This window comes from Terrapene carolina, unplaced genomic scaffold, assembly GCF_002925995.2.
Source record: "Terrapene carolina triunguis isolate 2854851 unplaced genomic scaffold, T_m_triunguis-2.0 Scaffold641, whole genome shotgun sequence".
In the NCBI taxonomy this organism is placed as follows: domain Eukaryota; kingdom Metazoa; phylum Chordata; order Testudines; family Emydidae; genus Terrapene; species Terrapene triunguis.
In genome coordinates this window covers 195,226-211,002 of record NW_020664992.1, presented here as the reverse complement: position 1 = coordinate 211,002, position 15,777 = coordinate 195,226, and the positions used below count along the sequence as shown (strand labels likewise).

The 15,777-nt window shown below is 60.1% G+C and overlaps 2 protein-coding genes across 4 annotated transcripts in view; one reads left to right on the top strand and one right to left on the bottom strand.

Moving 5' to 3' along the window:
- Positions 1–6: 6 nt before the first annotated feature.
- LOC112120700 (myosin light polypeptide 6) lies at positions 7–5,532 on the top strand. 3 transcript variants are annotated; one of them, XM_026659625.1, is made up of 6 exons: positions 7–56; positions 1,967–2,110; positions 2,735–2,908; positions 3,430–3,507; positions 3,993–4,032; positions 5,201–5,532. In XM_026659625.1, the coding sequence occupies exons 2-5, from the start codon at positions 2,041–2,043 to the stop codon at positions 4,019–4,021; spliced, it is 351 nt and encodes a 116-aa protein (XP_026515410.1). In that variant the 5' UTR covers positions 7–56; positions 1,967–2,040; the 3' UTR covers positions 4,022–4,032; positions 5,201–5,532. The 3 variants fall into 3 exon arrangements, with proteins under 3 accessions (XP_026515410.1, XP_026515409.1, XP_029769313.1); XM_026659624.1 differs by lacking the exon at positions 3,993–4,032; XM_029913453.1 differs by lacking the exons at positions 7–56; positions 3,993–4,032 and adding an exon at positions 174–235.
- A 4,695-nt stretch (positions 5,533–10,227) lies between these two features.
- The window catches only part of SMARCC2 (SWI/SNF related, matrix associated, actin dependent regulator of chromatin subfamily c member 2), a gene marked incomplete at its 5' end in the record, with an annotated part of 17,949 nt that continues 12,399 nt past the window's right edge, over positions 10,228–15,777 (bottom strand). Inside the window, 4 exons of the mRNA XM_026659595.2 lie at positions 10,228–11,212; positions 11,881–11,964; positions 14,213–14,573; positions 15,198–15,332. Coding sequence (XP_026515380.1) covers positions 11,142–11,212; positions 11,881–11,964; positions 14,213–14,573; positions 15,198–15,332 — 651 coding nt within the window. The remainder of the gene's footprint in view (positions 11,213–11,880; positions 11,965–14,212; positions 14,574–15,197; positions 15,333–15,777) is intronic.

Here is a 15,777-nt window from a genome sequence, read left to right as displayed (position 1 = left end):
CCCCCCCACCCCTGTGCTTGCCTTGCAGTGCGATTTCTCCGAGGATCAGACGGCCGGTAAGTGCCCCCCCTTGCGCGACTTCCGCCCTTGCGCGCTATTTTCATTTCGGGGACGAATCCCTTGCGCGTCCCGCCGCCGCGGATGCACTTACAGCTTCTCTCCCTCCCTTGTAGACCTTCCTTCTCCTCTGTCACTAGCCTCCATTCTCCTCCTGTAGCCTCTTTCTAGCCGGCCGGTAAGTGGGGCGGGGCCTGTGTTTGCTCCCCCCCCCGTAACACCGGGCCCCTCGCTTCTGGGGCGCAGGGGGGGAAATCTCTCCGGGCTGCATTCGGCTCTTGCTGCTGTGGGGTCCCTGGGCCCCCCTAACCTGGGTCTGGGGGTGACTCACCCCCCCCCCCGGCGCGCATGGCTCACCCAGGAGCAGTTCCGGCGGGACCCGCCCAGCCCGCGAGCCTCCCTGCCGCGTTCCCCCAGCCAGGCCGGACTGGGGGGGGGGGGGAATAGAGCTGGCTTTAGGGGCGCTGCGCGGCCCCACTCGCTTTTGGGTTGTGAGGGGGGGCGGGGTGTGGCAGGCTGCGGGCGGGGTGTGATTGCACAGGGGAAAATGGCTGCAGAGCTCCGCGCTCTGCGCAAGTTGTGGCAAACTCCCAGCTGAGCCGGCTCCCACCCTGGGTGCCCCCCAGGTCCCCGCCGCCGGGGGGGGGGGGCTGCCCCACGGGTCGCGGCTGGAATGTTGTGTGTTGGAGGCGCAGCGCAATCCCTGCGCGCTGCCTTGCGCTGACTTCCTTATATGGGCACAAAACCCCGGCTGAGCGCAGGCTGCGCCTCCCTGCGCGGGGAGCGCCCCGCCTGGGCGGGAAGGGGTGGGGGGGCAGCCGTTCCTGGCAGGGCTCGGCCAGCCTGGGAGCGGGGGGAATGTGGGTCTCTGCGAACCCACCGGCCAGACCCTCGCTGGATCCCTTTGCTGCTGTTTGCTTTAGCTAAAGCAGGAAGTGAGCCCGGACTCCTGGGTTCTTTCCCCGGCTCTGGGAGGGGAGTGGGGTCTATGGGGTCAGAGCCTGGGCGGCTGGGAGCCAGGACTCCTGGGTTCTTTCCCTGGCTCTGGGAGGGGAATGGGTTATGCCTCTGTTCCATTCCCATCTCTGCAGCTGGCTCTGGGCCTGGGTTCTCCCGTCCCCGTTCTCCTGTCACCTCTGTAAACCCTGGCTCGCTCCCATGAGGCAGGCGGTGGCTGTAACACCTGTGGAGGGGCTGGGACAGAGGTGTCCCTACGGCTGCTGCCCCTGGTCAAGTACCTGATACGAAGCCCACCGGGGCTGGCCCGTGGGGCCTTGCAGTGAGCCGATCCCCCGGCCAGGGAGAAGCCGGCCCTGGGACCGAGAGGCGCTAACCTGCTAGCCAGGGTGGATCCGCCCCCCGGCTCAGCCGCGCGCCTGTGGGTTTTGCCCCTGAGATGGGGCTGGTGCCGAGAGACCAAGCGACTCGTCCCTGGGAATGTGGGGCAGAGCCGGGAATCGGAGCCGTATCCCTGAGGCCAGGCGGCCCGTCGAGCGCAGGCGGCTGCGGCAGGCAGGATATCCGACGTCTGGGGCCCGATCCAGTGCGGGGAATCCTGGCCGACACTGTCGGGAACCCCGATGGGGGAATTATCGAGGGCTCTTGTCTCTTATTGTGCTGAAGCGCCTGCTTTCCTATGGGCCCCCAGCTGCCCCAAGGCCCCCCTCCAGGGGCAGCAGCCCCAAGCTGTCTTCCCCCCCCCCCCCCCCCGGGGGGGGGGCTTGAATCGGGGGGGGGGGGGCTTGGGGCTGAGGTTGCTGCCCCGGTGCGTGTTCATGGGGCTGGAGCTGGCTGGGTACCAGGCAGATCAGGGCTGGCCAAGGGGGGTTTGTTTGAGGGATGCAGGGCCCCCGCAGGTGGGATCAGCACCTGGGGCCACAGTGACACCCTCCCCTCTCTTCCCCTCCAGAGTTCAAGGAGGCTTTCCAGCTCTTTGACCGAACCGGGGATGGCAAGATCCTGTACAGCCAGTGCGGGGACGTGATGAGGGCCCTGGGCCAGAACCCCACCAACGCCGAGGTCATGAAGGTGCTGGGGAACCCCAAGAGCGATGGTGAGCGACCGGCAGGTGCTGCAGCAACCCCACCGCCAGGGGGCAAACGGGCTGTGGGCCTCACCCGTCTCCCGCATCCCTGAGCTAGCGGCGGGTGGGAACGGGCCGTCTTCTCCCCGCCCCATTGGCTGGAGGGAGCCTTTGGCACAATGGGGCTCAGACTGGCTTAAAACTTGGGGGCTGGGGGGAGCTGCAGGGTGCCCTCCCCCCGCCTCTCTGGGGCTGGCTCTGTTGCTCAGAACGAGGAGGTTAATCTTGGGTCTGGGCCTTGGTTTTGTCCCAATGTAGAATGAGAATTTTTTTTTCCAAATCTCAAATTTCTCACCAAACTTTATGGTCTACACGGCACCCACCCGCGCTGAGCCCTGTGCCCCTGCACCACTTTCCCCCTCAAACCCCTGCAGACTGGCTGGTGCCTCGGGCGCCTGCCCCATCTCTGGGGGCCCGGAGCCCGGGAGGCACCGTGCTCGCTGCTGTGAGCGTAACCGTCCCGTCCCTCGCTGGGTCCTGGCACAGGAGGGATTTGATGCTGTGTTGGGCGAGCCCGTCCCCCTGGCGTTGTGCCCGGCCTGGCAGGCGGCCGCCCAGAGAGCCGGTCTCAGCCGCGCCCCCTTCTCTCGCCAGAGATGAACATGAAGACGCTGAGTTTCGAGCAGTTCCTGCCCATGATGCAGACCATCGCCAAGAACAAGGACCAGGGCTGCTTCGAGGACTACGTGGAGGGGCTGCGGGTCTTCGACAAGGAGGGGAACGGCACCGTCATGGGGGCCGAGATTCGCCACGTCCTTGTGACCCTGGGTGAGGGGGCTGCTGCGGCTGGGGGAGGAGGGTAACTGAAGGCCTCTGGCTGGGTCTCCCCTGGGGATGTCTGGGTCAGGAAGAAGTGTCCTGGTGGCTAGCCAGTTGGCATCATTGCTCTGGGGGGCTTGAGCCCCGCACCTGAGACAGGATCCCCCCCACCGTCTTCCTGCTTCGTCTCCGATTGATTTGTCCATCTGAATGATTGAGGAAACCCCTCTGGGTTTGCATGGGGAGGCAGGAAGCCGATTCTGTTCTCACTGCCACCCCATAAATTGGGGATCCAAACCCCGCCTCAAGAATGGCGCCTCCCCCACCCCCCAAGGGTCTCTCCGAGGTGGCTGGCGAAGGGGTGTCGTTTCCCTGCAGCGCAAAGCAGGTTGAACGGTGGGAACAGAACCCAGGAGTCCTGGCTCCTGGCCCCCTGCTCCAGTCGTCGGCAGCGACGAGGACGGCCTGTGTGTCTGGTCAGGGAGGGTCACGGAGGGGGCCTGTAGTGAAATCCCATCTGTCCCACGCAGGGGAGAAGATGACGGAGGAAGAGGTGGAGATCCTGGTGGCTGGGCACGAAGACAGCAACGGCTGCATTAACTACGAAGGTGAGGGCTCGGGGGGGGCAGCGGTGTCTTGGGATCAGCAGCCCCGGGTTTATCTCCAGAGGTCGCTTAACCCTGTAGCACTGGGTGGCTTTGGCTCTCCTGCCGTGCTGGGGGGAGGTGGGGAGGAGATTCCAACCTGGGGTGGGGGGGGCGAGTTGTCTGTCCCACGGCCAGGATTCGTTTTGGGACTAGCCCAGCGCCTCTGGCTCGTTTTCCCCCCCCCAGTGAGGACGCTGCAGCCCCTCTGGGCATCTCCCACCCAAGGAACGAAGAGCCGGATCGTTGGGGGCTGTACTCAGAAACACCAGCCCCTAACCGTGCCCCTGGGGGCGACGCCGGCTCCCCTCCCCGGGGTGCAGATGCTGGGCCCGGCGGATTGGGAGCTGGAGGCAGCCGGGTGCCGGCGTGTCCCTGGGGACCCCCTCGCACTTTTTGGCTCCGTGTGTCCGGTGCGTTTGCTTGATGATGTCTGTTCCTTCCAACAGCGTTTGTGAGGCACATCTTGTCAGGGTGAAGCCGAGCGGGGTACGCCTCTTCCCGACCCCCTTCACTTACCTCCCCCCGCGCCCCTTTTGGTTTTTGTTTTAAAGGAAGTCTGGTTTGCGCTCCCCTCCCCCCCCCATCCAGCGTACCCCCCCTCGGCATGTCTCTGCATGTAGCTGACTCTCTCTAGCGGGGGGGGAAAGGTGGCTCTGCTGGGGCCGCGCACCAATTTTAAAGCAAGACTGTGTCACCTGCGTGGGGGGGGGGGGGGAAGCGTGGATGGAGTCTGGGTGGGGCGGGTTCAGACGCAGCCTGGGCTGCTTGTGTCCTGTCTGGGGGGAGCTGCGTGCGCCTCTATCCCAGCGGGGTGGCCGCACCCCCCTGCCCACGGCTGAGCCTGGGCCCGCTGGGCAGAAGGTGAGGATCTTCCCTTCCAGAGGCGAGCGGGCGTGTGCTGGCCGCTGCCTGGGCCCGTGGGCCGTAGGTTAACCCGACAGTCTTTCTTTAGGGAGCGGTGTAGTGGCTGCCTGCCTGGCCCCTTCTCTCTGTCCGATCCTCCCCCTCGAATGGCCCGGCCCCCGCTGGCCCTTCTCTGCTGTAGATAAAGCCAAGCTCTCTCCTCGCGCGGGGCAGGAAGCCGCACGGCTTGTAGGCCCCCGGTGCCTGGCAGTAGCTGTAGAAACCATGCTGCCCTCTTTTCCTCCCCCCCTCCCCCCCTTCTGCCGTTGCGGGTTCGAGTGCCGCTCTCGGAGGACGGGCTGCTGTGGAGGGAAGAAAGCGTCCCGGGGCCAGGGGCTGTGGGGGGAAGGGTGGGGCCCGGCGTGCAGTTGGGGGATGTGGGCTTCCCAGCCAGGAGTGGGAGAACGGAGCCCATGCTGCAGGCAGACCCAGTTATTACCAGCTTTAGAGTAAGGGGCCCGAGCATGGTCCCTGGGCTGGGAGGCAGGGGGCCCGTACAGCTCCGGAGGGCTGGGAGCCAGGGGGCCAGGGCTCTCTATGGGGAGGGGGGGGTTAAAGGTGGGCACTAGAGCACAGTTGCTGAAGACTCCTTAGTGAACTTTTTCCCCTATTGCAAACCCCGGAAGAACCTGCCCGGAAGCCCCAGGCCCTGCTCGGATTAGCCCCGAGGACCCTTTCTCCCCCAGCTACCGAGGTGCCTCTCCCGCTGTGGGGCAGCCGCCTGGTCTCACACGCACCCTTCTCTCCACAGAGCTGGTCCGGATGGTGCTGAGCGGATGAAGAGTCCAGCAGATCTCCCCCCGTCCCGTCCCCCCCGAGGCTTTGGCTCGCTGCCGGGCGCTCAGGTTTATTCTGTTCTGTGCCTTTTCTATGCCCTCTGTAAACTTTCCCTCCCTGTGTGGACCACAAGGAGACTTCCCCTGCTGCAGGGGGCTGTCCCAGGGGTGCTCCCTGGGGCTGGGGGGGGAGGAAGTGATCCCTGTTTTCTTTCTGGGGTCCCCCCCACCCCCTTCTAACTCCTGCAGCTGTGTGAAGTTGTTTCTCCTTCCAGCTGCTTTCACTTAATAAACGGTTTGAAAAGTGGTGGCTCTCGGGCCTGTTTGGAAAGTGGGGGGTGAACGCAGTGCCTGGACAGGGATGGGGAGGGTGAGAAAGGATCCAGAGACGGGTTATGGGAAAACGCAGCGGGCTGTTACATGCCCAGGCGGATCCATGTGGTCCAGGCCAGAAGCTCACAGCCTGGCACTCCTGCAGCTGGGATGGTGTCAATCTCCTCCTTGGGCCAGGGCTGTGTTCCCCTGCCGCGGACCGATGGGCACCTTCTAACTTCGGCACCTGGACCTGGTCTCTAGAGGGATGGGGTGTGCCAGCCGCGGGGAATGACAGCGCAGCAGGGGCTGAGCAGGAGTCAGCAGCCCGAGGGACAAATGGGGGGGTGCTGGGGGGAGTTGGCGAGGACACCCCTGGACCCTGCCTCTAGTAATGCCAGGTTTCAGAGTAGCAGCTGTGTTAGTCTGTATCCGCAAAAAGAACAGGAGTACTTGTGGCACCTTAGACTAACAAATTTATTAGAGCATAAGGTTTCGTGGGCTACAACCCACTTCTTCGGATGCATATAATGTATGCCGGTATATACCCTAGTAATGCTGGCTCTTAGAGCCCTTTACAATGGTGTGGGGAAACTGAGGGACAGAGGGGAGTGGTGGTGTTCCCAGCAGGTCAATAGCAGAGCTGGGATTAGCTGGGGGGCTGCTGAGGGGCAGGGGTGGGTTCTGCCCTCTAGGTCCCACAGCCATGCTAGGCTGAGTGATGGAGTAAAGGAGCTGGGGTGGCTGTTACCCCCAATCCCACCCCTATCTGGGGGGGGCCCTGCCCAGCACAGGAATCCAGCCACACACCAAACCCGCTGGCTGGCGATGGAATTAAAATGGCTGGTGTCCGCTGATGAGGGGCAGGGCTGAGAGTGACCCACAGCGGGGGGGGGGGGGGTGTTACCTGGCTCCAGCGACCTGCTGCACGTGGGGGGCGGGCACACACTACCCCTGGCAGGCAGCGAGAGGGGCTATTAAATAGGGGGCTGAGGGGGGAGGCACTCCCACCCCCAAAAATAACCCTGCCGCTCCTGCGCAGCAGCATGGCTGGGGGGCACGGGCCAGGCTGCTGCAGTGCCGTGGGGCTCCTGCCCTCCTTCAGTGTGTGTCACTGCTCCGCACTGTACCACTACCCGCTTGTCAGCACCGGCACCACGGGGGGGGGGACTATTACCCCCCCTCGGCATCTTACAGCAGGGAAACTGAGGCATGGGCACAAAGCACCTTGCCCAGCTGCTGGCCCCAATCAGCCCCCCTCCCCCCCCCGGCTGCCACACCTTAGCCCAGGCCTGCACTGCGTTTCCTGCCGCTCTGCTCCAGCGGGTTTGACTCTTCCCAGCAGGCCCCAGCGGTGTCTATTTTTAGCCTGGCCGTTGTTGGGAGCGTCCTTGCAGCCAGCCCCTTACATGGAAGGAAAAGCACGTTCCCGGCATCCTGCCCCCCCAGTTCCCCCACAGCAGGGTGGGGGCTGCAGCCCCTAATAAAGCCAACAGTGCCCCATGCCCACGTGCCCCCGGCGCTGCCCCGGGTTAACGCGTGGGGCAGAGGCTGAGGGAGGAACTCAAGCAGGAAGTCGGCCGCTCTCCCAGCAGCCCTGCGTGCTCAGAGCCACCTGGGCCTGGCGAGGGTCGGGGCCCTGCTTGGCACACGCCCGGTCTGGGCCCACCTCAGCCACAGGCAGCTGCTGCTCATCGGTACTCGGGAGCAGCCCCCTCCGCGCAGCATCAGGGCCTGGGTGGCAGGGGTCCTGCCCGGGCTGCCCCCCCCCCCCCCCAGGGCTCTGGAGTCTGCACCATTTGGCCACGGGCCTGCAGGGTACGAAGGCCTTCGAGCACCGGGGGGCACCGCGTTGGCTTCCAGCAGGACAAGCATCCCCCACCCCTGTAACGCCCAGCTGGGCCTTCCTGGAGCCTCCGCCTCCCTGGTACCACTCGGCCCAGGACCAGTCTCCCTCTCCCCCGCCCCCCAGGCATGTGAGTCTGGGCGCTTGGAGCGGCCCCCTGGGAGACGTGGGGCCCGCTGGGGCTAGGATCAAAGCCCCTGCTGATGGGGCTCATGGGTAGCCCTGGGGCACCTGTCCTCAAATGCACCTGGCCCCTCCTTCAGCGCTCCAACCTGTATCCCCCCCGCCCCACCAGGCAGAGGGAGGTGAGAGATGCCCTGTAGGGCTCCTCCCGTTAAACCAGCACGTAGCCCGGTCGCGCTGTCTCCCCTGCCCCCCCGTCCAGGGCACCCCCAGCACTGTTTGCTTCCCAGCCTAAGGTGAGAAGTGCCCGTCTGGCTCCTGCGTCTGCCAAGCCAGAGAACAACCTGCAGCCCCCGCCCCCACCTCCTGGGGAGCTTTTTGAGGACCCCTCTCCCCCCCCCAGCCTCCATGGAAAACCGCCAAGCACCAGCGAGCCCAGCCTGGCCCCCAACAAGCCAGTCCCACTGGCAGTGCCCCTCCCTGTTCACCACGGCACCTCCTCGCTAGCTGCAATGTGTCTGACTTCCGCTCGCCACCTGTGGGCCCTGCTCTGCCAGCTGGAACGGCACCCCCTGGTGTCCAGCCCTGGGCCCCGGGGCGCCTTGCAGACTGGGATCCACTCACCTCTTGCCCTTCTCTTAGACAAACCAGATCAACCTGCTTCCGTCTCCCCCTAGACGCCGGTTTCCCAGCCCGCGACTCCGTTCTGCCTCCCCTTCTACACTCCAGCCGCGTCGTCCTCCTCGGGCGAGGAGCTGGCGGGGCAGCCAGTACCACTGGCCAAACGTGCCCAGCGAGGCCCGGGCCAGCTCTGTGGCCAGTCTCTAACCCAGGTCGCTGCCCCTGCCGTCCAGCACCACTCCCACAGACCATGCCAAAGCGAGAGGGGACGTGGCCATGGAAACCCGCCCACGGCCGCACTGTGAGCCTGGAGCCCCCCCACTGCACCGAGGGGAGAGTCTGCCCTTAGCAAGGGATGCCCAGGGCCAGCAGGGTACACGGCCCTTGTACCAGGGACGGGAGAGAGGCTCAGATCTTGGCCTTCGCTATTTCTGTGGCTTTGCAGAGCCTCGTGGAAGCTCTAAAATACAAGCCGGGGCCTAAGCCCAGCACTTAGGGGTCGCAGTGACCGACAGCCAACAGCAGGGGGAGCACTGACTTTTTTTTCCAGTGGGTCCCACCTCACTGAGAACTTCGGTCAGCTCAGAATCAGCGGGGTAGCCGTGTTCGTCTGTATCCACCAAAACGACGAGGAGTCCGGCGGCACCTTAAACGCTAACAGATTTATTTGGGCATAAGCTTCCGTGGGTAAAAAACCCGTGGCTGAGCTTTGTGACTTTGTCCTCACCCACAACCAATTCAGATTTGGGACAATCTGGGTACCCGCACGGCCCCCCAGTATGCCAACATTTTTATGGCTGACTTAGAACAACGCTTCCTCAGCTCTCGTCCCCTAGCGCCCCTCCTCTACTTGTGCTACACTGATGACATCATCATCATCTGGACCCACGGGAAGGAGGCCCTTAAGGAATTCCACCTGGACTTCAACTATTTCCATCCCACCATCAACCTCAGCCTGAACCAGTCCACACAAGAGATACACTTCCTGGATACTACAGTGCAAATAAGTGATGGTCACATAAACACCACCCTATACTGGAAACATGCCTCCAGCTTCCATCCCGGACACATCACATGATCCATTGTCTACAGCCAAGCTCTAAGATACAACCACATTTGCTACAGTCCCTCAGACAGAGACAAACACCTACAAGATCTCTATCAGGCATTCTTAAAACTACAATACTCACCTGGGGAAGTGAGGAAACAGACTGACAGAGCGAGACGGGTATCTAGAAGTCACCTACCACAGAACAGGCCCAACAAGGAAAATAACAGAACACCACTGGCCATCACATACAGCCCCCAGCTAAAACCTCTCCAGCACATCATCAACGATCTACAACCTATCCTGGAAAACGATCCCTCACTCTTACAGACCTTGGGAGGCAGGCCAGTCCTCGCTTACAGACAGCCCCTCAACCTGAAGCAAATACTCACCAGCAACTACACACCACACCACAGAAACACCAACCCAGGAACCAATCCCTGTAGCAAACCTCGTTGCCAACTCTGTCCCCATATCTACTCTAGCGACACCATCAGAGGACCCAACCACATCAGCCACACCATCAGGGGCTCATTCACCTGCACGTCTACTAATGTGATATATGCCATCATGTGCCAGCAATGCCCCTCTGCCATGTACATTGGCCAAACCGGACAGTCCCTACGTAAAAGAATAAATGGACACAAATCGGACATCAGGAATGGCAACATACAAAAGCCAGTAGGAGAACACTTCAATCTCCCTGGACATTCTAGAACACATTTAAAAGTAGCCATCCTTCAAAAACAAAACTTCAGAAACAGACTTCAGAGAGAAACTGCAGAGCTTCAATTTATTTGCAAATTTAACACCGTCAATTTGGGCTTGAATAGGGACTGGGAGTGGCTGGCTCACTACAAAAGCAACTCTCCCTCTCCTGGAATTGACACCTCCTCATCAGTTATTGGGAGAGGACCACATCCACCCTGACTGAATTGGCCTTGTCAACACTGGTTCTCCACTTGTAAGGTAACTCCCCTCTCTTCATGTGCCAGTATATTTATGCCTGTATCTGTAATTTTCACTTCATGCATCTGAAGAAGTGGGTTTTTTTACCCACGAAAGCTTATTCCCAAATAAATCGGTTAGTCTTTAAGATGCCACCGGACTCCTCGTTGTCTCTGTCAGCTCAGTGGCAGAAGGCAGACCTCTCCCAGTCCTCCCCTGATTGTTACGCTGTTTTAGGCTCACCGAGACACCCCGAGTCCATAGAACTAGGATCCCCTGGGATAAAAGGCTCAGGAAGAATTATCAACCAAGAAATCACCACGGTAGGAAGGTCACTGAGCACAAGTGGGTCCCATGACCTCCAGCTCCAGGGGCACTGTCCCCTGCAGTCACGTTTGCTTTGGGAAAGGGGGTGGGAGCCTGGAGGCTGAATCCTGCTTTCCGCACGCCCAACAAACGGGGACACCATGAGCCACACGCCCCAAAGGGACACTGCAGGGAGGGGACAGGGGACTCCATCCCTCCCTCCCCGTCCCAGGCAGACAGATCCCCCACACGGTGCCGCTTCTTCCCACCCCGGGGAACTTGGAATTTTTATTTTATTTTTATTATTAAAAAAAAAAAAAAAGAGAGAGAGAGAGAGAGAGAAGACACGAGAGCTTTAAATGCCCAGGAACCAGGTAAATTCAGAGCCTTCTATAAATAGCCGTCACCTCCGCCCCAACAGGCCCCTCAGCGCTGTCAGAGGTGGTTCTCAGCGCCTTTAAATAAAAGTCTCGGGACGATCGGATACAAAAAAAGCCCGGGGGTGGCAGCGAGGGGGCAGGACAGACAGACACAGTGGGACTGAGGGCTGAACACGGGCGATTCCTTTTTAACCCTGTGATCAATGTGTTTTTTGAAACCAACGAAATCCCCACCCCCCCTCCCACATCCCAACCAATCCCAGGCAGGTTTTACAGGTTGCGAAGGTTTTTGTCCTGTCGGGTGGCATCTCCGGGCGGTGGGCGGAGCAGCCTCACTGCGTGGGCGGGACCGGGGTGGCCGTGCTGGGTGCGATGGGGTCCGTCTGCAGAGGGGGGCCCTGGTCTGCGGGAGAGAATTGACAGGTTGCAGCGCCCCAACTCTGGATAGCAGAAGGGGGTGGGGGGCGCAGCGGCCCTCCAGCCTGCACCCGGCGCACGTCACAAGGAGGGGATGGAGGTGAATAGCGAGGGGTCCTCACCTCCCTTGCCAGCCAGGAGAACGGGTAGGGGCAGGCGGGCACAGAGCTGGGCAGTGGCTTCCCCGCCCACAGCGCCCCCCAACCCTGCCCTGCGGAGGTAGCCACCGAACGGCCCAGGCCCGAGCCCAGCCGGGGGCAGACAGCGGCATCTACGAGGCCCCCCTGCCCTGCTGCGGAATCTCACCTGGTGCCAGGGCGGCGTTTGGAAGGAGACTGCCCTGCATGGCCGCCACAATGGCCGGGCTTTGGGCCGCTGCCGAGGCCAGTCCCGAGACAGGAGGCAAGGCGGGCGCGGCGAGCGGCGGTCCGTTGGTCGTCAGCATGCTAGGGTGCATCGCGCTAGACACGGTGACGGGCAGGTTAGGCAGGGCCAGGGCGCCCCCGGCCAGCATGCCGCACGGGAGGTTACCATGCATTGGATGAGCGGGCGTGTTAGCGGGGAGGTTAATACTGATGGAGTCTGCTACGTTACTAGCCATGCTAAATGGGATGGATGGAGGCATTCCGAAAGGCAGAGCCGCCGGGAGATTACCGGGCACGCCGGGGTGAGAGCTCACTCCAACCGTCCCGGGGAGCATCTGAGAGGAGGGCTGCTGGCCGGGGAATGGAGGCTGGGCTGGAGAAAGAGAGAAACCAGCGACAGGGTTACACGTGGCAGTGCAGTCCTGGCCCTTTACAATCCTCCTCTGTGGCTGGCCCCGGCCCCGCGAGGCAGACTCATCGTCAATCCCTCTTGCTGGGAGGCGGGGCGGGTGGGCGGCTTTGGGGCAGCAGGGAGTGTCTGCCATCTCCTGGCACTCCCAAGCCTCAGGGGTAACATCCTGTACCCACGTAGGCACCACTGCTCTATGGTTGGGATATAGGGGTTCTCAAACTTCACTGCACCGCCACCCCCTTCTGACAACAAACATTACTGCACGACCCCAGGAGGGGGACCAAAGCCTCGGGGGGGGGGGGGGGGAAACCCCCGGCCCCCCCCCCCGGGGCCGGGGGGGGGCGGGGGGACCACCTCCAAAGCCCAAGGGCTTCAGCCCCAGGCAGGGGGCCTGTAACCTAAGTCCCGATACCAGGGCTTCAGCCCTGGGCCCCATTATGTCAAAATCAGCCCTGGCAACCCCATTAAAACAGGGTCCCGCCCCACAGTTTGAGAACCACGGTGATATTTCATACAAAGGATGCCTTGTAAGGTATCCCATGAAAAGTCAGGACTCGCTGAATCTCCTTGTTCCGTCGGGGGAGGAACATCCCCATTGCACAGGGAGTTATGAGATTTTGCTCCCTGGTTGTTGCTGTGGGTCTGGGAGACGCCCACAGCTGGTTCCCCAGTGGCAACAAGGCAGGTGGCCCACACCCAGATGGGTGTTAAGTGACCATCAGCAGCCACTGATGAGCAAGGGATTGGAAACAGATTTACAAATTTAACAGGGTGGATAAAAATCAATGATTTAAAAAAAAAAATCAGATTTTTTTATTTAAATTGGATTTTGTTGATAAAATGCTTTTTGAGGGAAAAACCTATCTAAAGATAGTCTTAATTAGGGTACATTCTAGCTCAAAGATAGCGCATCATGGAATAGGGATTCTAAATTCTAATTCTATAGTATGAGGCAATATATTCATATAATGAATAAGAAAAGTTTTGTAAATGAGTTCCAATAGTTCATGGATTAGGGACCCAATCTTACGGGGTTCCAGGGGCTTCTGTATAGATTTAGGTTAATCTTTCGATCTACCCAATGGGACGCAGTGCTCAGTCTAGAAGATACCATCAGATGCTTAGTTTTGCAGTTCTCAAACTGTGGATTTGTGTCTCCAGAGATAACATGCTTGTTAACAGCAAAAATGTTTTTAAATAAATAATATATAGAGGTGAGAAATGACAGACCTCAACTCTATTGTCCCTCTGCAAATTTGTGTACACAGAGTCAATCCCTTACCTCTCTCTAAAAGTGCAAAGTTTCAAAAAGTTCAATGACTAGAAGATGGTTGGGGGGGGGGGGAAATAGATCTGGACAAGGAGAAGAAGTCTGGAGATAAATGTGAGAAGCGAGGGACATATGCTTGTTTTGTTAAAATATTATATGTTTGCTGTTGAAGAAAAAAAATATCCAGAATACTTAACGTTGTTGTTTTAGTTAAATAAAACAATTTCAATATCTGTCTGGTGATGTTCTCCTAATCCAGCCTGGCAAGAAAACCATCCAATTATTAATGATTAACCTGGTGAATTGGAGATCGTTCACCTCCCAATGACTTCATAAATATCTGCTTCAATTACCTTTGGTAAATGAAATAACCAAACATTCATTTCCTGGTACAGCTGTAAAACTAACCTGAAAAGTTTTCAAAATAAATCACTGTTTAAAAATGGAGAGTGTGCACCTTCTAAAAATGTTAGAAGCTACATCTAGCTCTGAGCTGTGAAGAATATGTATTAAGGGTATAACAACCAGCAAGAATGCACTTTTATGTAGAAAACCATGATTAAATCGAGTCTTCCTGACTAGTGATTTAAATCATGATTTAAATCAAGTTGGTTTAAATCAAATCCACCCTGCAATTTAACAAGAGACAACTGCTCAAGCGCCACACAATAGGGACCGCGCCATTATCTGCTGCAGCCAGGCACCTCATGACACCTGATGCTTGACTCCGTTTCCGAGCCAGTATCTTCCCAGCATGTGAACTGAGTGTATAAAAGAAGGGACCGTGGCATTGTGAGTCCACCTCCCTCCTCCCCCCACTACGCTGAAGGCAACGAGAACGAATGAGAGGGACCCTGAGTCAGACAGTCAAAGGGGACACGGTGGTCCCACAGGCCAGCTTGTACCCCGGTTTCTGGCTGGCTGGCGGGAGGCACTTACCGTGAGGGCCGGCAGGGGTCTGTCCCTGCTGAGCTGGTACTGTGTGCGGAGCCCCCGGCACGGCCGTCACTGCCTGGCCGATCTGTTCCGTTTGAGCCAGGCTGGGCTGGGGAACAAGGCTGGCCGCGGTCGGTGCCCCTGGGGCCTGGGCCACGGGCATGGAGTGGGCGGCTGGCGCTAAGGGAGCCCCGGAGGACGGGATGGGCTGGGAGCCGGGCGGGAGGGGCGGAGGCGGCTGCTGCTGCTGCTGCTGGTGCATCTGCTGGAAGTGCTGCTGCCGGGCGCGCATCTCGGCGTATTTGAGCTGCTCCATGTGGAAGGCCTGTCGGTCTGCCAGGAGCTGCTGCCTCTGGTACTCCAGCTGCAGAGAGGGCACCCGCCGGTCACTCGGGCCAGGCTCGTGTGGCACTGCCCCTGGACAGCCTCCCCGGCCACCCCCCTTGGCTGCATGCCCTGTATGGGTCCCTTCTGTCATTGGGACCTCCCCCTTTACTCTGCCCAATCCAGGATCCAGGCTCTCCCCAGCCCCCCACTTCCGTGATCACCAGGCCCCAGATTGGATCAGGCTGGCCAAGGGCTACACCCCAGACTCCGGAGTCACTTTGGCCATCACTAGGGCAGAGGCTTGTACTGCAGTTGACAGGGTCAGATCCGTTCCTCAAGCCCCATCTGCTAGGACCTCCACTAAAAGTCCCTTCAACACGGATTCTTTCTTCACTTCCTAACCTGCAGTCTCATGCCACGCTGATGTGTGATTGGTTAAACAGCTGTCATGCCCCACCCCAGAGGTGGCTGCCTCTCAGCAGTGGGTGAGTGATCCTACACAAACAGCTATGCCCACCCCAGAGGTGGCTGCATCTCAGCAGTGGGTGAGTGATCCTACACAAACAGCTATGCCCCACCCCAGAGGTGGCTGGATCTCAGCGCTAGGTGAAGCTAGTTGTGTGTGGGGTGGAGGGAGAAGCAATCCCAGGGTCGCACTCACTGCCTCGCGCTCCCGGTCCATGATGGTCTCCAGCTCCTCAAAGTGTCGCAGCTTGATCTCCAGCTTCTTCATCTGGGTCTCCACCAGCAGGGCCACCAGAGACTTGATCTTGCGCTCCTCCACTGCGGCCAGGTGCTGCACGGGGCGGAGCAGGGGAAGGACGGGGCGGGTTAGGGCTCTGGCACCACACAGCTCAGAACCTCCACTAGGGCAGCAGAGGAACGACCATGGGGCATTTCCGAGCCAGGGACAGGAAGGGAGGAAGACACCGTGGCGGGGGGAGCCTGGGTGCTTTCCTGGTGCTCATCCACCCCCCAGGATTCAAAGGGGGAGCAACTGGTTAGAGCAGGGGGGCTGGGAGCCAGGACTCCTGGGTTCTTTCCCTGGCTCTGGGAGGGGAATGGGGTCTAGTGGTTCGAGCAGGGGGGGCTGGGAGCCAGGACTCCTGGGTTCTCTCCCGGCTCTGGGAGGGCAGTGGGGTCTAGTGGTTCGAGCAGGGGGGCTGGATGGCAGGACTCCTGGGTTCTCTCCCTGCTCTGGGAGGGGAGTGGGGTCTAGGGGTTAGAGCAGGGAGGGGGCC